Here is a 23826-nt window from a genome sequence, read left to right as displayed (position 1 = left end):
CAAGAGGAAGGAATCAGTCAAATCCATAATAGGACTCATTTCATCCTCAACATAAATGGCACAGTGCCCCACCCTCCAAAACACGAAAAACTGGAAGGAGACAGACTTCGAACACAGATGAAGGAATGTTTGGGTCCTGTTAAAAACAAACAGTAAAGAAAAAAAAAAGGCACATTTGCAACAACAGTAAAATTGGATGACAGACCTAACAGGAATTACTGTTAATTTTGGTGGTTGTGTTAACGGCATGACGATCATGTTCTTGAAAAATCCTTATCACCCAAGGATGCATACACCTAAGTATGTTCAGGGGAAATGCTTTAAATACTCCAGAGGGGGAAAAAAAGTATGATTCAGAGAGAGAGCGAGGTGAAACAAGATTAGGAAAATGTTGTGTCGCTAGTTGAATGAAAGGTGCACAGGGATCATTATGCCATTATCTTTTCTTTAGTCAACATTGGAAAAGTACCACACAAAAAAGTAAAAATGAAAGGAGAAAGAAAATTTTAAAAAGGAAAAACAAGGCTAGAAAAGTGGCATCAGGAAGAAAAATGGAAAGTAAAGCAGGAGTGATTTAATAAGAATTTCTGCTTTGTAACCTTTCCTGAGCAATAGTGACAATATTTAAAATTTTAGGAAAGATTTAGGTTTTCAGAGACACAAATCTATGTTAGATGCTGGGGTTCCTCTTCTGCTTTCTCCCACCATTATCCTTCTTTAGGGATAGTAATCTTTCATCTTCATCTGATTACCTGTTTATACTACAAACATTTAAAAACACTCTGAAAAAAGGATACTTGATTGACTAGTGTAGTATTTCTCTACAAAGGGTCTACCTGAATAGCTGCCATCCACACACATTTGCTAATAACAACTACAAAAATAAGATGGTGTTTATATAGTACTTTTCCCTAGGATCCTTTATTTACTTATTTTTTAATTTAAAATCCAGTATAGTTGGGGTGCCCAGGTGGCTCAGTCAGTTAAGCGTCTGACTATTGATTTTGGCTCAGGTCATGATCTCACGGTCATGAGTTCGAGCCCCACTTTGGGCTCTGCACTGGGCGTGGAGCCTGCTTGGGATTCTCTCTCTCCCTATCCCTCTGCCCCTCTCCCTTACCTGTGCCACGCTGTGTGCGTGCACGCTCTTTAAAAAAATAAATAAAATAAAACCCAGTATAGTTAACATATAGTGTTATATTTATTTCAGGTGTACAATATAGGGATTCTTCCCTAGGATCTTTAAATACTTTGTAATTATCAATGTTCTTAGTTTGGGCAATAACAAACTTAAGGTACAAAGCTTCAAATAACCTAATACTGAAGAATGCTAGAAACTAATTTATTTTGTGGTCTCCTTTATCACACAAGTTTTCCAATTCACCTAAAAATCCAGTATGAATGTTGTTTTTTTTTTTTTTTAAGATTTATTTATTTATTTATTTATTTTAGTAATCTCTATACCCAGCATGGGGCTCGAACTCATGACCCCAAGATCAAGAGTCACACGCTCCTCTGAGCCAGCCAGGTGCCCCTGAATGTGATTTCTTATATATTAAATCTCATATGTACAAGATGTCTGCATGTAATCCTATGCCTAAGCCAAATTTACTGTGAACCATCCTAAAATAGAACAGGTATTTTATTACTTCCATAACTGGAGCTGCACTTACTGTGCCTGAATAAAAGCACCTATGTCCTAGAGCAAAAGCTGTTTTTAGTTTTGTGTGTGTCACGGGTACAGTGAGAGGTATTTTTGACCAAACTCAGTACATTCAGTATGACTGATAAGCAGTGGTGATTAGGAAACTTTACTGGCCACTCTAGACTACAGAATAAACTAAATGCAGATCAGACATTATTTAACTAGATCATAAAAGCTCTTTTAACAATTTCGTCCTTCCAAGTTTCTCCAGAGACCCTCCTACCTTTTTGCTCTTTGGAAAGCTGCTCAGCTTGGTCCCAAATTTCCGTGGCATAGAGGAAGTTGGACGTAACTTGAACATAGCTTGCTGCCATCTGGTGGATCCTCTGTGGAATGGTCACTGAAGAACCACTTGCTGTAGCACTACTGGCCCCAGAAGAGTAATTTCCGGAATTGCCTGGCGACAGCTTTGGAGAAACAGGGGAAGGCATCCCAACAGCTTTGCTACACAGAGGGAAACAGAAAGCTTATTCATGTGAATATGGTGAACGTGATGAAACCAATGTTCTACTGGCTCTTCATCTGTGAAGGCTCTTAAAATTTAAAGATTTTTTTTAAACTGGAAGAGTTCCCAGAGAAGTACAATTTCTTCTAAGTAAGTACTTAGCTCACGAAAGCCCATGGCGAATCATATCTGGACTCTTTGTTTTAATGAATGGTAACAGAACAAAAGACGGCAAAGAACTGAGGAAGTCACACACCTGGAAAGCAGCAGTTCAAAGGCTTAGAAGCTGGATCACCTCACTCCCAGCTCCACACACTTTCCATCTATTCTGGCAGGTAATTAGGTACTTTTCAAGTTGTTTTGTAGAAAGTTGGGAGGAATTTGCAACTTAACACAAGAAGACTGTGGTAGTAGATAGGATCGTTTTATTTTGAACGCCATTATTTCTGGTACTTTCCTAGTTTAACCAAGTTATTCAAAGCTGACAAAGAGGTACAGCTTTTTCAATCAACTGCAATTATCTCAAACTTCCTGTCAATTAAATATTTCTTAGGAAACACATGTTGAAATCTGAGAGGTTCATTTCAGCAGTACTAAAATTTGTGGAAGTGCCCAACACCATAAAAAAAAAGGAAAATGAAATAAAAGTTGGGGGGACAAAAGCGATTTGTTATGAATATTTTTTTATCTTCACTTTTAGCACTATAAATTTGGTTCAGAAAATACACAAGAGCAAAGACAGAAAGTCAGTTAACATAAAAATAATACCTGAGCAGAAAAAAATTACAAAACAGAAGCTGTCAGGGTAATTGTCCTCCTTCTGGGGGGTGATGTGGGATGGAGGAGAAACCCCAATCACGCCATTGTTATTAATTTCTGTCAGTGTCAAGACTTGAGTAAAATAAAGATAAACTCAATGATAAAAACCCAACTAACTGGGGTGCCTGGGTGGCTCAGTCGTTAAGCGTCTGCCTTCGGCTCAGGTCATGATCCCAGGGTCCTGGGATCGAGTCCCACATCGGGCTCCCTGCTCAGTGGGAAGCCTGCTTCTCCCTCTCCCACTCCCCCTGCTTGTGTTCCCTCTCTCGCTGTCTCTCCTTCTCTGTTGAAAAATAAATAAAAAAATCTTTAAAAAAAAAAAAAACCCAACTAACTATTAAACTCTGAGAAGGACTGGGGTGCTGTCAAAAAACTCAGATTTCTACAGGTGAAATGTCCTCTGTCTACTCCTCCTAAGACTGTGTTCATTATATTTTCAACTTAGTAAAAAATAAAGAGAAAAAATGAAAACTTTAAAAAATACTTTATTAGAGATGGTTTTAATTTTTTTTTTTTTTTGTCATCTTTCCATTTCTGGAACTGGACCCTACCCATTCTGATTTTACACAAAAATAAATCATTTTGTCACAAAAAATATTTTATAGAGTAAAATTTACCTACCTTCCCAAGCCAGGTGATGGTGCTTGAGAATTATTATAAGAATTCTGTGGAAAAAATAAAACGTACGTAATTTAAAAAACACTACTTCTGAAGTACTAAACATTCAAAAGCATACTGGGCCAGAACTGCTCCTTAAGAAGCTTTACAAATTTAAGAACCCAAAATACAAGCATGAGAGCGAGAGAATATGTGTGTGTGTAAATGTGCAACAGAAAGACCCTATTTAGGTGAGAGCTGGGGGTTCTGGAAGACTTAAATGGAAGGACAAAGAATGAATAACACTCAGACAGACAGGAGGTGTGTCATACTACGTGCAAAGGCTGTGAAGAGATGTGACCCATACAGTTTCCCTGGAGCAGAGGTTTAGGTAAGGAACAAGAGAGAGACCTCGACTTGAGGTCAGGGTAAGAAGCTTAGACCTGACCTGGCAAGCAACAGCAAGCTACTGAAGGGTTCGAACTCAGAACCAGGGCAGGATTTTAAGATTTATGTGGTGGTGTGGTGAAAAAACACAGACATTTTAGGAAACTAATTTAACAGTCTAAGGAAGGGTGGTAGTGAAAACAGAAGGCCATTTGCGAAGTACAAACTAGGTCTCATGATAGAAAGAGGCTACATCAACTGAAATATTAGTAAGAGCTACTGCATATGACTACATAGATTCTACAATCAGATATATGTACATTTAAAAACTTTCCGGGGCGCCTGGGTGGCTCAGTTGGTTAAGCGACTGCCTTCGGCTCAGGTCATGATCCTGGAGTCCCGGGATCGAGTCCCGCATTGGGCTCCCTGCTCGGCAGGGGCTCTGCTTCTCCCTCTGACCCTCCTCCCTCTCATGCTCTCTGTCTCTCATTCTCTCTCTCGCAAATAAATAAAATCTTTAAAAAAAAAAACTTTCCAAGAAATTTCAAACTTTCTATTTGAAAGTTCACCAACAGTAGCTCCTCGCTTGCTGTGGCAGGCCAAACAGGAAGAGGCACTTGTGGGGCTGCGACAGGAGATGACAAACCTTGTCTCCTAGGACAGGGACCTTCCCCCCTTCCACACTTACCTTCAGGTGCTCCGTCAGTGTCTTTGAGTACTTGAGAGCATTTTCTTTCTTCAGTTTGAACAGCCTCAGGTACAGCAAAGACTGGCATCGCAGGCTAGCCAACAGAAAAGGGCAGCTTATTTAGCAGCACAGCAGACTCCGGCCGCATCTGCACAGACAACTTTTGTATTGTGCAAGAGTACAGGACCGGCTCATGTGAACAGACTGTGGCATAAGGTCAACGACGCTAACCCCCAGGCAAAACTGGAAGATGTGTTCTGATTATGGTACACACCCAAAGGAGGGGAAGACACTTAGGACTAGTCTCCTATTTGTTGACCATCCAAGAACCAAAACCTCACCCACAAGACACCAACATGTCATTATAACATATGCATTCAAAGAAATCACTGAGGAACAGAATCCCTAGATCAAATTATAAATATCTTAAATTCAACAACAAAAACTAGGAAACTCAACTATGCACAGGACAACTCTGAGGCCACACACAGGAGCCATACTATGGCTCGCAAAAGCCTTGCCACTGCTTACCTTCCCAGTCACTTTCACTTCTCCCCAGTCTCTGGAGGAGTTGCTTTAGTTAGTTCCTTGACAGCTCCCAGTTTCTTGCCACCATCTAGCCCTTGCACATATTCCCTCTACCTGAAGACTGGGTGTCTCTACACTCTACTCTCTTAGAGTTATTATACTTTCCTTTCAAAGTACTGAATTCAGGGTGCCTGGGTGGCTCAGATGGTTAAGCATCTGCCTTCGGCTCGGGTCGTGATCCCAGGGTCCTGGGATCGAGCCCTACATCGGGCTCCCTGCTTGGCGGGGGGCCTGCTTCTCCCCCTGCTCATGTTCTCTCTATCTCTGTGTCTCGAATGAATAAATAAAAAAAAAAAAACTTTAAAAAAAACAACAAAAAAACCCACAAAGTACTGAATTCATATACGTGTGTGGCGATTTGATTAATCTGTGTCTCCTCACACTAGATACTAGACTCCACGACAAAAAAGACTGTGTCAGTTTATCCACAGCTACATTCCTAGTTGTTAAAGCCAGTGCCAGGTAAAGTAAGTATTTTTAACAATCTGATAATATCTCCCTGGGACCAAGCCAACAAGCCACATTCTTTATTCCGAATAAGCTAAACATTTGCTCCCTAAGGGAAGGTATAGGTTATGTGAATAAGGAGAGAGGATACCGAAAGAAGAGCCTGGTAAAGGGACCATGTGAGACATGGGGAGTTCTACGGTCAGTCCTACTCTACCAAGGCTTTTGCCATGAGCACCATGGATCAGAGACTGACAACAACTAAAAATCTTTCAGTAGGAATTTTGACTTATTTTCTGCTTTACCCATCAAAAATAGATTTATGCCTGGGTTATGAAAAGTCGATTCAAGGATAGCTTTCAGAAGGGCATAAACAGCATAATTTCTTAGGGAACAGCCTGTCATCTAGCAGAGGCTATAACACAACACTTACCAAAGTACCGTGAGCCTTTTATCTGCAGCTGTAGCGTCAGGGGCCAAGTAATTCTTTAGCTTCATAGTGTATCTGTGAGTTAAAGCAACAAATGACACAAAACACAGTACTTCATCTTGATCTTAGGACTTTAGTCCTCAGAACATTAGAACCCAACCTAAACAAAGGCAAAAATACCCACGGAAGTATCCAGTTCTCCTTAACCCAGGACAATAAAGGATTAGGATCCTTCAGTTTTACTGTACACAGCTGTATCAGCCCCTTCCTAGATGAACCAAGGAAGTAATAGTGCCAATGACATGGCAGCCAAGTTTTCCCACTTACTTGATGAGCTCCACTGTCTCTGAATACATAGGGAATGGGGATTTGGATTCCTGAGCATTTTTCTCTAATGCATTCCCACATTCAATGAAAGATACCACAGCATCAAGATAGTATACAGCTTTCTCAAACCTATCAGACTGAAGAAAGGAGAATAAAGGTAATGAGAGATACACTGAGGTACTATGGGAACAAACAATAAATGAAAATTTAAGTTAATTTGATTACATAAACAAATGTGAGAATGTTTACATACCAATGCATCGGCATTGTGCTTTAGTTTTTTTGCTTCTTGTAAATAATGGTCTGCTGAATAATTTCTGCAATGTAAATTTTTATAGTAAATAAAATAGTAAATATTTTCATAAGATATTACTTGTTCATTTTAGTCTCTAGCATCCCTCAGAAAATGACCCATTACTAAACATCCAGTTCCAGTTTTTCTGACAAATGTTTTTATTGGGTTAAGAGCATAAACTGTGTTGGCCAACTCATGACAAATTTTCTACTTAGGAAAATAGAAATCAAGCTCCCTAGTATTAAATGCTTATTTTCCCAAGTTGTTTGAAAGATTTGGAATAAATGGAATGTGGGTAAGAGAAATAGCCTTTTAACAAAATGCAGGACACACGCCAACACTTGCTCTCACTTATTTGAGAAAGCGCCCATGTTAAACAGTGGTACCGGCAGCAGTCAGCTTCTACTTGAAGGTCCATCACTCACATGCCCCAGGAGTCATGGAGGTCAGGTAAAAGGAACAATACTTGGACTAGGAGGGTGCCTTTCAAATTAAAATCTGAATGTTCTATGGAGCACAACACAAGTAGGAATTCTTCTGATCACTGATGGGAATCTAAATGAGTTTCTTATATGCTGACTGGAATGATTTCTCCAATGCATAAAAAACCATTTCTCTCACCTGTCGTCAAAGGCAAGCTTTGTTCTCCGAGGCTTAGAAGCATCAGGAGTTGGTGTAGATGAAGGACAGCTAGAGGAGCTATTTGGAGCCTTTTCCTGACCAGAAAAATATATAATGTTGAAAATATATAATGCTGAAAAAGTATATATGTTGAAAATTCTGAGGTGATTAAAATTAAACTGAAAGTATCTTCTGAGCCACTAGTAGAAAGGAAACAAAATTCCGCTGCCTTCAGTAATTAATTTCCTTGTTACAAAATTTTTAAATTTCAGAATGTAAAAGCCTTTTTTGCAGAACAGGTCCATTTTATATAACCAAAAATATTCATTCTAATAGCAGAGGTCTACTATGTACCAGGCACTGAACTAGACACTAGTTAAAACATAAGGAAGATACCACCTACTCTGAGAATAGGAATACTGCTTAAGACAAAATTTACTGATAATTACTGGTCAATGAAAACAGCAATAATAAGATCTAACACTTACTACGTGCTTACTACTTACCAGGCACTAAGTTAACTAGGTACTTAATCCTTCCACAACTTTATGGAAGTATACAGCTTTTGGGACAGAATAAAAAGCAATGTCAAGGAGGGTAACTCACCCAAGTTCAAACAACTTTCAAGTGGCATTCCTGGAATTTGGATTTTAAATCCAGATCTGCCATATTTTAAAAGGCTAGCCACTTTCTTAAACTTAATTCTACCTCCTCTCAACATAGCCCTTTATGCGGGGACTGTGAGCTTATCTTCCCAACTGCTTCCCTATACACATTTTCCCCACAATAAAACACCGTAAGTAAGCAGAATTTATCCTACGAAATGATGTTTCAACATTAAAAAACCCAATTAATATATAATTTTACTGCTTGTGTTTAAAAATCTACTGAAAAGGAACCATAAACCATTTTTCTCAAATGGTAACAGCTTTTCAGTTCTACCCAATACAGCTTATCTCAAGGAATGAAAATAAAGGCCCTGGGATTTGAGAAAATACTACACTCTTCATGGTAAAGTTCACATGTTTCTGAAATGGCTTCCTGCCTATTATGATGGAATGTAACATTACTAGGTCAGCTTTCCCTCTATGTTTTGTTAAATAATTCCACAATTGCCTAAGTTTAGATTTACTGAAGGAAAATTGAAATTACTAAAAATACATTCAAAAACTTTCTACGTATTTTAACACATTTTCTTACATAAAGATTATATGCATGGGATATGTAAAATCATTGCGTGGTGAAGGAGGTGAACTAAAATTACTGTAGTGGTCATTTCACAATATATACATATATTTAATCATGGTGTGCACCTGAAACTAATATGTTATATATCAAGTATATCTCAATTAAAAAAGAACGGCAGAACTAAAAGAAGAAATAGACAAATCTTGTATGTTTGTGGAAAAATGAACAAGAGGACAAAGTGACCAAAAATATCAGCATAAAGATTTGAAAACACGATTAATCTAATTGAATTACATGGATTCCGTCTAAATATATGCAGAATACACATTCTTTTCTAGCAAATACACAACATTACAAAATCTACCATATACTATACTCTCATAAAGTAAATCTTAACAAATTTCAAAAGACTGCTACCATGCAGATTACTTTCCAGCCCCAATGCAGTTAAGGTAGAAACACTAATCAGAAGACAACTAGCAAATCTCAGTATGTTTGGAAATTGACTAACATGCTTTTAAGTAACTCTTGGGTCAAAGATAAAATCACCCTGGAAATTAGAAAATATTTTAAACGGAGTTATAAAAACACACCAAATCTTCTAGGATGCACGTAAGCAGTATTTAGAGGAAATTATACAGCTTAACTGCTTATATCAGGGAAAGAAGGGGCGCCTGCGTGGCTCAGTCGTTAAGCGTCTGCCTTCGGCTCAGGTCATGATCTCAGGGTCCTGGGATCGAGCCCCGCATTGGGCTCCCTGCTCAGCGGGAAGCCTGCTTCTCCCTCTCCCACTCCCCCTGCTTGTGTTCCCTGTCAAATAAATAAATAAAATCTTAAAAAAAAAAGAAAGAAAAAAAGGCTTAAAACTAATTTAAAAATTAATGAGCTAAGTATCCATTTTTAAAAGTCAGTAAACAGAACAAAGCAAAAATAAAAAGAAAGGAAATCATAAAGACTATAAATTAATGAAATAGAAAACAAAAATAAACCACAAAGAATCAACAAAAAGGCTAGTTTCTGAAAAGACAAGTAAAACAAATAAGCCTCTGATGAGACTGATCAAGGAAAAAGAGAAATGGCACAGAGAACTAATATTAAGAACAAATGGGAGGGCGCCTGGGTGGCTCAGTTGGTTAAGCAACTGCCTTCGGCTCAGGTCACGATCCTAGAGTCCCAGGATCAAGTCCTGCATCGGGTTCCCTGCTCAGTGGGGAGTCTGCTTCTCCCTCTGACCCTCCCCCCCTCATGTGCTCTCTCTCTCATATAAATAAAATCTTTAAAAAAATAAAGAACAAAAGGGAAACATAAGTAGAGATGTCACATATATCAAAAGCATATTAAGAGACTGAACTTTATGCCAACATATTTCAAATATTTGATAATATAAGTGAATATGTAAAAAAACATAAAATAGAAATTATATGTAATTTTGGTTTTCCATATTATCTAATTTTCCTTTAGCTAAAATAAGAAAAAGCGTATTTTCCAACTAAATTACAGATTCTTCTTTAATCAACCCGTATGTAATTGCTTAAACTGGAAACTGCCAAGACTAACATTAATGATTTTAACAACTGTTAAAAGCCCTAAGATCTTGAAATCAAAGTGGCCAGGGCCTATATTTTATATTCTGTCAATAACAACAGAGTACCAAATAACTACATTTGATCCAACAAATATTTCCTGATTACCCAGTAAGCTAAACAATGGAGAAAAAACAAGATACAAATCCCTGCTTTCAAGGATCTGACAAACCAATAAAGAAGAGCCACATAGTTTTACCTATGAGATCACACAACCAAATGAACAGGTGACCTCACTTAAAGACTACATTTAAAAAGGCGGTGGGGCGGGGCGGGGGGTCGGCGCCTGGGTGGCTCAGTTAGGCCTCTGACTCTTGATTTCGGCTCGGGTCATGATCTTGGGGTCGTGGGATCAAGCCCGGAATTGTACTCTGCGCTCAGCGGGGAGTTTGCTTGAAATTCTCCCCCTGCCCCAACTCAGGCAGACACTCTCTCTCTCTCAAATACATTTTTAAAAAGATTTTATTTATTTATTTGACAGAAAGAGAGAGAGAGCGGGCGCGCAAGCATGGGGAATGGCAGGCAGAGGGAGAGGGAGAAGGAGAAGCAGGCTCCCAGCTGAGCAAGGAGCCTGATATGGGGCTTGATCCCAGGACCCTGGGATCATGACCTGAGCTGAAGGCAGACGCTTAGCCAACTGAGTCACCCAGGTGCCCACAAATAAATCAATCTTAAGAAAAGGGAGAATGGTATGAGGTTTCAAGAAATAAGCATTCAGGCCTCAAATCCTACGGGTGAAGTATGGAAAATGGAGAAAGAGCCAGTTAGCAGGTAGACACAAAACTGGACGGTGAAGGAGGCCAAGAGGACAGTCAGGTTCCTTAAGAACACTAGAACTAACTCTCTAAACTATTACGGAAGGGTGTCCACCTGGAGAAAAAGCCATCTGTGTATCTCAATTTGAGCCGTTGTTCACAATTAAAATCACCTCAATTTTAAAGACTTAATTAAATTGCCACATTTAATAGGCATGAGTAACTACCTTTAATGGTCAATTTTTTCAACTCTCAAACCTTCACTTACTCAAGTCACAAATAACAACCCAGTGAATTATATTCTTAAAAATCTAGGTATTTTCTTAATTTTGTCAGTTTGCTCGTTGATCAAAACAGTTTAGAAAGTAATGCAAATAACCTGGTAAATAAAGTGAGGGTCAAAGTCTAATAAAGTGCAGCCTTGAAAAAGCTTCTATGATCCATTTCTCCACCCATGAACATGAAGAATAGTCCCCTACATTATGATCATGCTCCAGGAATAGTTCCAGTACTAGCTCAGCTAAAGAATTTTCCCTTCTTCATGAATCAAAGCCAGATTGGTTGCTTTATCACTTTATGTAATATACTTGCTTGTAAAATCTAATTCTAAAAAATCCAAAGCCAATTTCAAACCACAGACAACTCAATCATAAGAACTGGAGTGATGTATAATTAGATCATAATCGACTACTTTCTTCCAAAACCAACTTTCCCAATTATGGGTTTCTGTCTTAATTAATATGCACGTGGCCAGGTGAAGTACTGCCTTCATGGTCTCAGATCAACTGCCTATGTTTATTATCAAGATTATGACATTCTGAGAGTAAAAATGCACAGGCCTATAAATTTAATGAGAGATTTACAAGATCGTCAAAGCACAATGTCACCTTAGAGAATTCCTATGGCAATGAGATTGCTTTTCAAAAGGCTCAGACCCCCAACGCCTTACCTTGACCTCCTTAGAGCTACTGGAAGTCTTCCCTTCAGTCTTCTTCTGCTTTGATGTGGAGGAACTGTTTTTGCTGCTGCCACCATTCTCCTTGTTGCTATTATTACTTGACTTTAAAGAAGACGACTGACTAATAGTCCTCTTCCGAGAGCCATGCTCTGTTTTTGGATCTTTTGAAGGAACGGGCCCCGCGGGAGAAGGCAACAAATCCTTTTCTTTTGCAGCACTTTGCTTAGATGACCTGCCAAATCAAACAAATGCCTTCATTTCTCCAACACAGTCATATGGTGGTGATGGATTTTTTTCTATTTCTTTCTGCCTGCTTTCAAGACAAATTTGTTTCTCCCTATTTAAGTATCAGGACACATGATTTCTACAAGAGTGTACATTTCATAAGGACAGGCCTCTTACCTGTTTTCCACCCTCTGGCTGTATGTATACCCAGTGCCTAAATGTTGGCCTGCCACACAAGTATTCAATAAATACTGGTTACATAAATGAGAAGATGAATGATGAAGATATGAAGTTCCTAAGTTAGAAACCGGTCTCTTGCCAGATACAGATAAGCTTGTCATCTAGCCAGAAAATGGTAAAACTTTAATTCTTATCCTGTACTCAACCCTACTCCACTACAGAAAGAAGAAGGGAAGAAGAGACTGAATCTTAAAACTTTCCATTGCAATTAGCTAACAGCAAAAGCTCCCTCCTCTACTAGTTGGTATATGTACACATATACATGGATATGACATATGTTCACTGAAAGGAACAATCTAAGAGCACATTAGAAAGTACCCAATGGCAAATGACATACACATATTAACACACATGTAACATGTTTTGGGGACGTACTCTCTGTTGCTGGATGGCTTGTGACCTGCTGAATTCTTGTCCTCCGTTTTGGGTTTCTTGCTGTCATTGGCTCGGGTATCATCTTCGTTCTGGATGAAAAATAGAAAAAAGCAACTACTACGTTTGATTTTTATTCATCTTAGTTCAGTTTCCAGCAGGAGTCACCCTTACTAATTCATCCCTGATTAGTTTCAGAAAGAAAATAAATGTGAAGTGAAATAATTCATTTAAACAATGTTCAGTGAACGGAGTTTCAAGGCTGAGAAGAAGTCTATTTTATTTTATTTTAAAGATTTTATTTATTTATTTGACAGAGACACAGCGAGAGAGGGAACACAAGCAGGGGGAGTGGGAGAGGGAGAAGCAGGCTTTCCGCGGAGCAGGGAGCTTGATGTGGGGCTCGATCCCAGGACCCTGGGATCATGACCTGAGCCGAAGGCAGACGCTTAATGACTGAGCCACCCAGGCGCCCCAGAAGTCTCCTATTTTAGATAAACAGAGCCCAAACACTGAAGCACATTTCCTACAGTCTTTTAGGTGACATCTTTTCATCCTAATGACTTTGGGGGGGCTGTGAAATTAAAATTAAGATATAATTCATATAGGGGCGCCTGGGTGGCTCAGTCGTTAGACATCTGCCGTCGGCTCAGGTCATGATCCCAGGGCCCTGGGACTGAGCCCCACATCGGGCTCCCTGCTCTGCGGAGAGCCTGCTTCTCCCTCTCCCACTCTCCCTGCGTTGTGTTCCCTCCCTCACTGTGTCTCTCTCGGTCAAATAAATAAATAAAATCTTAAAAAAAAAAGATATAATTCATATACGATAAAATCCACTCTAAAAGTTCACAATTCAATGACTTTTAGTATATTCACAGAGGTGTACAACCATTACCACAAACAATTCTAGAACATTCTCATCATCTCAAAGACACCCTGGACCCTTCAGCAGGCATTCCCCCCATTCCCTCCACTCCAGACTCTAGTAATCACTAATCTATATATTTTGTCTTTATGGATCTGCCTATTCTAGACAGTTCATATAAATGGAATCACATTTGCGGCCTTTTGTGTCTGGTTCCCTTCACTTAGTATAATATTTTTCAGGTTCACTGACGCTGTAGCATGTATCAGGATTTCATTCGTGGTTATAGCTGAATGTATTCCATTGTATGCATATACCACATTTTATTTATCCATTCATCAGTTAATGACCATATGGGTTGTCTCCACTTTTCGGCTAATATAAATAATACTGCTGTGGACATTCAAGTCTAAGTCTTTGTGTAAACATATTTTCATTTCTCTAGGGTATATACCTAAGTGGAATGGAGAGGAATTGCTGGGTCACACAGTAACACTGTGTTTAACTTTTTGAAGAACTGCCAAAACTGCGTTCCAAAGCAGCTACCTCATTTTATATTCCCACCAGCACTGTATGAAAATTCTAACTCCTCCATCTTTGCTTGTTACTGTCCATATTTTTTATTATAGCCAAGCCTAATGATTGTGAAAAATGTTTTGCTGAAACAAAAGCTATGAGCCTGTCTGTAATTGCCAAAGCTACCTTCCTGATTCTAAGTTTTCCTATTGCTTTAAATATTGGGGCCCAAGAATCCAAAACATTCTGCCATAACAAAAGAATCTGTTCCCTACACAAATGATTGAAAGTGGACACATAAAAACATGAGACAAAAGAATCTACATCCTTCATTACCCTTGGTTGAGACTCCTCTCAGTACCATCTGCTTCATCTTCAAGAACTGTCCCTGACAATTTTACCAAAGCCATGAATCTCAAAAATCATTCCAAGTTTCCGGACTTGATTCTGATTTTATAAAATCAAAATCTGACTTTCACGTGTTGACATAAAAAAACTCAGGAGGAATAAAACATGCCAGTGAAATGTGGAGAAGGGGAGAAGTAAGGTGCAATTCTTTTAGAAGAAGGGGATTTTCTATTTTAAGTTATATATATTGTACAATTTTTAAACAAAAGAGTAAAAAGGGCATTCTATATTGTATTTCCATATTATACAAAATCTTATAAAGAATATGTAATACTTTTCAAGCACAAAAGGACCAATTCTTAATTCCATAAGCACCTTAGTTTTTCTAAAGAGCAGAGTCCATCATATATAAGCTCTTACTTCATGTAATTCTATGAATTAAATCCTGTAACAAAGTCCAGCAATCTGAGATGGTAGCTCTATAGGGGCCAGTAGCCCTAAACTTAGCAGTCGAAAAAACTTCCCTATACTACAATAATGGAAACTCACTAGCTATAACACTGAAAGTAGTAAGCTTCAGTTTTCTGTAAATTCAAATTTCTAAATATCTTCAGTTTTTGAAGAGTCAAAAAAAGGGGGGGGGTTTATTCTACACATCATCGTCTGCACATTGTACTGTGGCCTTAAGAAAAAGAGGAAAGACCTCTAGCTCACTTCATTTTTTTTTTTTTTAAAGATTTATTTGACAGAGAGAGACACAGCGAGAGAGGGAACATAAGCAGGGGGAGTGGGAGAGAGAGAAGCAGGCTTCCCGCCGAGCAGAGAGCCTGATGTGGGGCTCGATCCCAGGACCCTGGGACCATGACCTGAGCTGAAGGCAGACGCTTAATGACTGAGCCACCCAGGCGCCCCCAGCTCACTTCATTTTAAGAAATGTTTTATTCTTCCTATCCTCTGATGTGCGATTCTCAAGGTCAGCTGGGATTGGGGTTTTGCTCTGACTCTACCTGGTACAACTATTCTGGTACCTATCTGTCCACCTGCTCACCTCTTTGGTGTTATACAATCTTATTCACACATAGGTATCAGGAGAAAGCATATTATTCTTCAATACAAATCATTAAAATTTACTTTCCTCTACAAATTTTTCACTAGAGCTGAAAGATCAAGCTCTTTTTCCCAAAGAATCTCTGTCTATACATGTCAGTTGTTCAGCTCTTTTCATTAGATATGTCCATTATCCTCCAATCATAGATATCTGTGGGTTTTCACATCTCCTGGGTCTAAAAAGGCTGACCTTGAATATATACCAAGCTTCACCTCTAAATTCAAATTATCCCAGATGAGGGGTGCCTGGGTGGCTCAGTTGTTAAGTGTCTGCCTTCGGCTCGGGTCATGATCCCAGGGTTCTGGGATCGAGCCCCGCGTCGGGCTCCCCGCACAGCAGGAGGCCTGCTTCTCCCTCTCCCACTCCCCCTGCTTGTGTTCCCTCTCCCGCTGTCTCTCTCTCTCTGTCAAATAAATAAATAAAATCTTAAAAAAAAAAAATTATCCCAGATGAATTTAAAGACAAGAGCTGGCCATGTGTGAGCAGATGTGTTTAGTCCTGAACTTGCAGACATGGGTGTTTGAAAAGGGAAAAAAGTTGAGGCACAGATATGTACAGAGGACTGGTGATGTTCCTAAGGATGTGTCAAAACTGGTGAGTCAGGGGCACCTGGGAGGCTCAGATGGTTAAGCGTCTGCCTTCGGCTCAGGTCATGATCCCGGGGTCCTGGGATGAGCAGAAGCACTGGCTCATTTCTTACTGGATCAGAAACTAAAGGAGACAGGCAGAGGCTCAGTGGTCCTCAAGAGGCTGGTCTGTAGCCTCCCCTGGGTCTCGGGCTCAACCTCTATGTTCTCTCATAGCTGTGACTCAACCAGGTATTTTCTGGCTTACTGAGATATCCACGGCATTTCAGGTTCTGATGTTTAAAAACAAAACAACAAAAACTCTTTACAAACCTTATGTTTCCTTTTGCCTTTGTTGGAAACTTTTTCTGAGGCTTGTTTCTGAGCCTCTCTTGTGTGCTTTTCTGGCACATTTTTCTTTTCCCCCTTGGGTGGCTCTGTTTCTTTGTAAGGCTTTCCTGGTATTCTAGTCAAGAGATTCAGGTCAATCTTCACAATAAGTGGATACCTGTCATCAGGCTCACTGAGGGGTGAAAGAAGTTCCTTCTCTTCCATAGGAGAGAACATTCGTTGCCGAAAAAAGCTATCTTCTTCCTCCACTGAGGAGGGCTTCACGGGAGTCCTGTTACTCTCAGGGTACTTAGGAGTTTGTGAGGAAGGAGGAAGGCTCTCGCTTTCATCCGAATCTGAGGATGAGGTATCTGTTTCTATGATTTCCCTTGATTTCTGGGAAGATTTACTCGTTGACTTATATTTCTTTTTCTCTGCAGAAGGTCGAGGGGAAGATTTGGACTCCTTTTTAATATTGGGTTTCCTGGAGCCTTTGGTGGCTGCTTTATGTCTGCTGGAGGGCATGCTGGTAGCCATGTCCACAGGGGTTTCGCTTTCTATCTTCAGGCCTCCCCGGGGCTCTTCAGCGGCTGCCTTCTCAGCCTTTTTGGGTTGTTTTTTGCCTACAGTTCTCCTCTGTGTTGTGCTGTCACTCTGTGCAGGGGACTTCTGCCTCCCTCGCCCACTTTCTGATCCCTTTTGGACAGTTTTGGAGTCTCGTCCAGGAGTAGCAGAACTCGTTTCTTTAGGTCCGCCTGGATCAGGGTAGCTATTCCCGGTGCCCTGTTCTCGGCCTTCCTTTTTATAGCCTTGAGATGATGGGATGTTACTGTCCACAGAAGAAGCTGGTGACACTTTATGTGGGTTCACTTTATTCAACCAATTATCAAGTTGCCATTTGTTTGTTGGTGGTGGTTCAGGCTGAAAAACGGAGAAATAAATATGCTTTTGTCAATCCTGAAGCTTTCTCCCTCCTTAACAATCTCAAGGAAGAGGAAAAAGCACAACGTCTAAGACCACAAAGGCATTTGCTGTTCAGAGTTCTGACTGAACTAAGCAAAGGGCTGACTATTGGCTCTCAGAGCTCTCATCCCTTGAATGAGAAGATAAGCCTGATGTTACAACGGCCTTTAAACATTAAAGATTCCTGTCAGGAACCCAACTTCAAAGGTAAAATTACAAATGACCATGGCTATGCTTAATTCCAAAAAGTAAACAAGTGATGTAGGTACTGATAGAGATTTTCAACCATATTTTATCAACCTACAGTAAAAATTATATAATATAGGAATCCTTTTAGTCACAGTAACTATATAACATGAATTACCATGCTGAGATATAAAAAGAAAGCCCAAACTAAACCAATCCAGTATTTTAGGGACCTGAAATATGACCTCAAGTAATTCCTAATCTAGACTGAATGTTTGTTCAAGTAACAAGGAAACTCAAGTATCTAAGCTTCCTCCAAGATACACAGTTCAATTTCTTAACCTTCTTTCCCTTCGCCTTTTATACTGGAAACAGGTCTTAACTGGCCATCACCAGGGGCCGTGCGAGGCCTACGGAAGATACCCCTGCCTCCGTCTCACCTCAGGAGATGCACTCTGGGACGGCTCATTTGCCTCGCTGTCACTGGAGCTACTTTCACTCTCTGAGTCAGATCCAGAGCTGCTTTCAGATCCACTGTGGCTGCTAGAATCGTCCCTGGAGTTATCAGCTCCTTCGCTATTATGGTGTGAAGGTTCAGAGTTACTAAAAAGAGATAAAACATATAAATGACCGAAAATGTTTTTTTGTTTTTTACAGTGACAGCAGGAAAACACCCAAATCTGACAACCAACTTTATTTAAAATGTTTACTGTTTGTTATGCTGTTATAGTTCTATGAATCCAGAACGTCATTTATAACTGAAATACTTCCTTAAAAAAAAAAAAGTTTCTAATATGCTCCTCAGCCATTAGCACTTACCTTTTAAAAACAGTTCTACTGAGGTATAATTTACATACCACAGAATTCACCCATGTTAAGTGTACAATTCAATGATTTTTAGTTAATTTACAAGGTTGTACAATCGCCATTACAACAATATTTACTTTATAAGGCCGATTATTATATTACTACAATGCTATCAAGTGACCCCCACCCCTCCAAATAAAACAAAAAATAAAAGGATGCGTACCTTCCTGGTGTACTCCTTGGCATTGTCTTATCACAATCCTAAAGTAAAACATGAGAGGAAATGTGAATGAATAAATAGCACTCTATCTGCTTAATGTGAACAATATTTGAATTCTTCACAGAACACTAGCAGCTCTAATGTATGCATCAATGTTCACCTAACACTTAGGACACACTGTTGTTACCTAAAGAATAACTGCCAGGCTAAGACGAAAAGCTTTGTTAAAAAGTTTTTCTTGTCAACAATCTCACGTTTCATGAGTACACTCTGATCCATGAAAAGTAGTAAGGAAAAGCCAATTTTTAAAAAGAAGGAGTTTTAAACACAGAGCAGAACATGACAACATTCCACTGTTAAAAAGCAGTAAAGAACTTATTTTAAATAAATGAATCATATATGTATCATTCAATTCTAATTCTTATAAAATACAATGCAAACCAATACTGTATGATACTGGCAAATTCATAAAGCAGTAGACACACCTGCTCCCCATCGCTGTCTTCACTGCTGCTTAGTTTTAAGTCATCTTTTAACATACTAGAGGGAAAAGGCAGAAAGAATTAGTAATTCTGTAACAGTGTATCATGGCACACCAGAGTATTAAATATCTATGAATCATTCTAGAAATAATCATGGTGGTAGCCATAGATTTAATTAAAAAACAAAGAAAAGAACCAGTAAGTCTTACTCTGGTGTGCTTCACATCCGGAGTAAAAACTGAGAAAGGAGGAAGTGAACATTTCAAAAGCTCTCACTTTTCCATAAGTAAAACATGTAACCTTCTTTTCTAATAAAATAAGCCACCTTCTACAAACTCTTATACTCAGTTGTTATCTCTATTTTTCTCTAATTGCATCCATACCCACTCATTCATATTAAAACAAATTACCATACTCATACCCAACAGTCCACTAGAGAGATAAAACTCCTAAAAAGAAGGAAGATAAAATGGAAGTATCAGCAATTCTCTTTCATTGTCCCTCATATTCCACGAAGAGATTCATACAACTTCATAATTGTGAAAACCAGAACACAAAATCAAAGCGCTAGTTCATAAACGCCTTGCTATGAAAGATGACTGCCCTCTGGAGGAGTAACAATTTGGGGTAAGAACCTTAGCTATAAAACAGAAATGACCGTGTATGAAGTAAAAATAAACTCCAGGTTCTAAATCTTCCTTGATTAAAGTTCAAATCAATTAAAAAAACACACACATTCCGTGAACTATAGTTTCTGAAATTCATTTTTCAAAGTAAGATTACAGATTTAAATTTTCCTTAAGGCCATAAAATCAACATTAAAATAAAGAATCCGAGTAATGACCCATAAAATATTCCTTGCCTTTTTACAACAGAGCAAAAATTAATACAAAGCTTAGGGAAAACCACTAGAAAAATGTTTAATTTCTCATTACTAGTAGTTCCATTACCTTTCTTAAAATTTCATGACAGTCTCCAATCAGTGGAAAGGAAATCTTCTTTCACTCCAGTAACTACTAATACTTTCCCCTCAAAGCTTAACCTGAGTTTCTATATCTGACCCCAAATTCAGATTATCCCCTAAAAGATCACCTTGAAACAAAGTAACCAGATGATTACAGAATTATGAAAAATGTTTTAAGGCTGGCCCAGTTAAGCGGGACAGAAAAAAAGAGCTTTCTTTTGGACAAGGGCTTAGTGCATCTCTATGACTGATATCCTGTAAGGAAATGTACTTACTCTGAATTCTCTCAGCCCTTATGATTTAATAATGGCAGCTCAATGAACCTGTTCACACACGTGGATATGTCAAAGCTTTTACCAAACTGCTCAAGGTCCTGCATGCTTTTGTTCCCTCAGCAACCAAACTGATTCGCACATATATGGTAGGCTTTTACCAGTTCTTTGCATATGAATAAATATGATAAATATGAATATAATTTCAATTCTTTAAGCAGTGAGGGGGATTTCTTGCATTCGTGTAAGTTCATTCTCAGTTCTTCCTTTGTTCAGCATAAGAGGCTGAGGTTATCAGTACAGATTACAGGTTATAGCTTAGAAGGCTAGCACTGTGGCCACAGCTGCTTCAGAATTTTGTTTTAATCAGTGAGTTAACCTGTGGTCTCAGGAATTCAGTTCCTTCTTAAGCTGGAATTTATTATCATCCAATATATTAGCCTAATTACATTTTGACATATATTCCTGGTTCTACCTATAGAAGGAGGAAAACTTAAAGACAGTACAAACTATGCTGACTTAATATTCTACACAAAGCAGTTAAATGGAGGGCTTACTAAGAATCCTGTATTGTTCAGTCTTCTTTATTAAAAACAAACTATCAACCTACCCACAAACACAAATACACACATCTCTAAGAGATGAGAAAAAACTGTAATCTCAGAGGAGGTGTAGGCAAACTATGGACCACAAGTTAAATATAGACTAATACCTGTTTTGTAAAAAAGTTTTATTGGAACACAACCACACCCATGGTCTGTATTTGCTTTCATACTACAATGGCAGAGCTAATTGAGACAAAAACTATCTAAAGCCCCTAAAGCTTAAACTATTTCACTATCTGGCCTTTTACATAAGCTTGCCTACCCCTTCCTTAAAAGATTAAGTACACATATTTAAGCATTGTGCTAGTATATACACACTACAGACAGACTTTTAGCAAAACAGACAAACTTATTAAGCAATACACTTACGATTTAGATTGGTGTCCATTTGAAGTTTTAGAAGAAGGATTGTATCTTTCTAGAACAAAAAGAATGCAGAAATTAACAACTACAGTACGGCTATTTAGATTGTAAAATATGTATCAGTATACCCGCAAAGAAATGTAAATCAACACCATGAGATAGAGTTCCTCCCTCCAACAAACTGGCAACATTCTAAAGTCCAATAAATACGAGGGCGCCTGGGTGGCTCAGTCGTTAAGCGTCTGCCTTCGGCTCAGGTCATGATCCCGGGGTCCTGGGATCGAGCCCCGCATCGGGCTCCCTGCTCCGCGGGGAGCCTGCTTCTCCCTCTCCCACTCCCCCTGCTTGTGATCCCTCTCTCGCTGTGTCTCTCTCTGTCAAATAAATAAAATCTTTAAAAAAAAAATAAATAAATAAATAAATAAAGTCCAATAAATACGAGATACTGGTGGAAACAGGCATGCTCAGAAGCTGTCTGTAGGACTATAAACTCGTACAATCTTTTTGGCAGGCAATCTGGTAATATTATCTTACTGATACTATAAATGCACATATCCACTGACATAGCAATTATGATGAAAAAAAATTTACCTTACAAGTATATCTGGAAAAATACATAAACACACACCAGATGTTTATGGTAGTATGATTTGTAACAGCAAAAACTAGAAACAAATGTCTATCAAGAGGGGACTAGTTAAATAAATTACGGTATGTTCATACAATGTAAACCAATTTTCATGTTAAAAAGAATGAGCTAGAGTTTTTATACTGATATAGACACAGCTCTAAAATAAATTAAGTGAAAAACACAGGTAATAAAGAGTAGGAGCAGCTTATGATCCCATTTGCCAATAGTCAGTTATGGCGGGAGGAGGAGAGAACTGAAGATGCGACATCCTTAAAAGATTTTAAGATAGAAAATGTAACCTTTCTGGCCTATAGCTGCTTTCTACATATCAATAATGGCGGGTCCCTTTTTCCTACAACTATAGCTTTAAGACAGAACCAGTGTAAATCTACTTATTAAAGAAGTTACTGCTCTTGGCAAAAAGACCATTTATGTTGTTATAGAGCTATATGGGGAAGCCTAGACATTTCCAAGGTTCCTGACCGTACCACTATCAATTCATACAGCCATCATCTCTTGGGACCAGACTTAAATTCCCTAAGGCTGGGGTACCTGGGTGGCTCAGTCAGTTAGGCATCTGCCTTCAGCTCAGGTCATGATCCCAGGGTCCTGGGATCGAGCCCCGCCTCCAGCTCCCTGCTCCACGGGGAGCCTGCTTCTCCCTCTCCCTTTGCCCGCTCCTCCCCCTGCTTGTGCTCTCTCTGTCAAATAAATAAAATCTTAAAAAAAAAAAAATTCCCTAAGGCTATTGTTCCTTCAAGTTCTCAGAAACCAAAAGACAGTAGGTGAAAGTGGGTTCTGCAACAGCCGACTTTCTTCCCAGACCTAAAGACCTGGCAAGAATAAACAAACAGACACAGGAAGAGAAGAGCTATGGTAAGCTACAACCCTTCTTGCTTATAATTTAACTCTCGCAGAACCAATTATCTTCACAAAGGAGAAAAGAAGACAGAAGAATGGCTCTTGGGTTTATCAGGTGCCCATCAAACTGAATTCATGAACTCTGAACTACTACTTAAAATATTTAATAAAAATAGTTAATTTTAATCACCATCAATCTATAATTCTTCATTTTTTAATTTAATTTAAACCAAGACTTGGTTTAACTCATTATTAATCAACAGATAATAAAAACTGGGATAAGGCATGTGAAGGAATCGTAAAAGCAATGTATGATCTGACCATGAGAAATGAATGCTCAATAAAAAGCTTAACTTGAAAACCAAGAGGAAAAGAAATACTCACTTTGTTCTCCAGGGCCAAAACTGGACTGCTGAGATTCCTAAGAAAAAGGAACATAAAATTATATAGTGGCATTAAGAGAATGGTTGGTAGTGACAAATGTTTCAAATTCAACTATTCAATTCCAGCTAATTCAATGAAAGATCCTGCTGAGTTCCTAAGAATGCATAAAAGAAAACACACTGAAAGAATTTAACAATCACATATGATCAGCCTCAGTAATCATATGGTCACAATAATGAACTTTCCCAAAGCTCACTACAAAAAGCATCAAGCTACCTAATAGCTCCTCTTTATTATTCATTTCTTTTCAGCAGCATCCATGGTACTCATATCCTAATTTAGAGCCCTGGGAAAGCAAATGATTTCAATTTAAGATTCTTGGTCTTAAGAAAATGTTTAACTAGGGGCGCCTGAGTGGCTCCGTCGTTCAGCGTCTGCCTTCGGCTCAGGTCATGATCCCAGGGTCCTAGGATCGAGCCCCGCATCGGGCTCCCTGCTCAGCGGGAAGCCTGCTTCTCCCTCTCCCTCTGCCCCTGCTTATGTTCCCTCTCTCGCTGTGTCTCTATCTGCCAAAAAAATAAATAAAATCTTAAAAAAAAAAAAAGAAAGAAAGAAAATGTTTAAAAAAAATTTAATAATAATAATACTAGGGGCACCTGGGTGGCTCAGTTGTTAAGTGTCTGACTCT

The 23826-nt window shown here is 38.9% G+C and overlaps 1 protein-coding gene across 3 annotated transcripts in view; it reads right to left on the bottom strand.

Annotated features, from left to right (window-relative positions):
• The window catches only part of AFF4 (AF4/FMR2 family member 4), an 89005-nt gene that overhangs the window by 7104 nt on the left and 58075 nt on the right, over window positions 1-23826 (bottom strand). For all 3 annotated transcript variants that reach the window (XM_032425464.1, XM_032425463.1, XM_032425465.1), the window contains 15 exons: window positions 23139-23175; window positions 21269-21317; window positions 19062-19116; window positions 18580-18617; window positions 17990-18152; window positions 16404-17321; window positions 12674-12762; window positions 11825-12065; window positions 7350-7444; window positions 6687-6750; window positions 6434-6570; window positions 6110-6181; window positions 4642-4735; window positions 3591-3634; window positions 1929-2149 (listed from right to left, as the gene is read on the bottom strand). In XM_032425464.1, the coding sequence (XP_032281355.1) occupies window positions 1929-2149; window positions 3591-3634; window positions 4642-4735; window positions 6110-6181; window positions 6434-6570; window positions 6687-6750; window positions 7350-7444; window positions 11825-12065; window positions 12674-12762; window positions 16404-17321; window positions 17990-18152; window positions 18580-18617; window positions 19062-19116; window positions 21269-21317; window positions 23139-23175 (2317 nt within the window). The remainder of the gene's footprint in view (window positions 1-1928; window positions 2150-3590; window positions 3635-4641; window positions 4736-6109; window positions 6182-6433; window positions 6571-6686; window positions 6751-7349; window positions 7445-11824; window positions 12066-12673; window positions 12763-16403; window positions 17322-17989; window positions 18153-18579; window positions 18618-19061; window positions 19117-21268; window positions 21318-23138; window positions 23176-23826) is intronic.

This window comes from Phoca vitulina, unplaced genomic scaffold, assembly GCF_004348235.1.
Source record: "Phoca vitulina isolate PV1807 unplaced genomic scaffold, GSC_HSeal_1.0 scaffold32, whole genome shotgun sequence".
NCBI lineage: Eukaryota > Metazoa > Chordata > Mammalia > Carnivora > Phocidae > Phoca > Phoca vitulina.
Note: the sequence above shows the minus strand (reverse complement) of the source record. Positions and strands in the feature narration are given on the sequence as shown.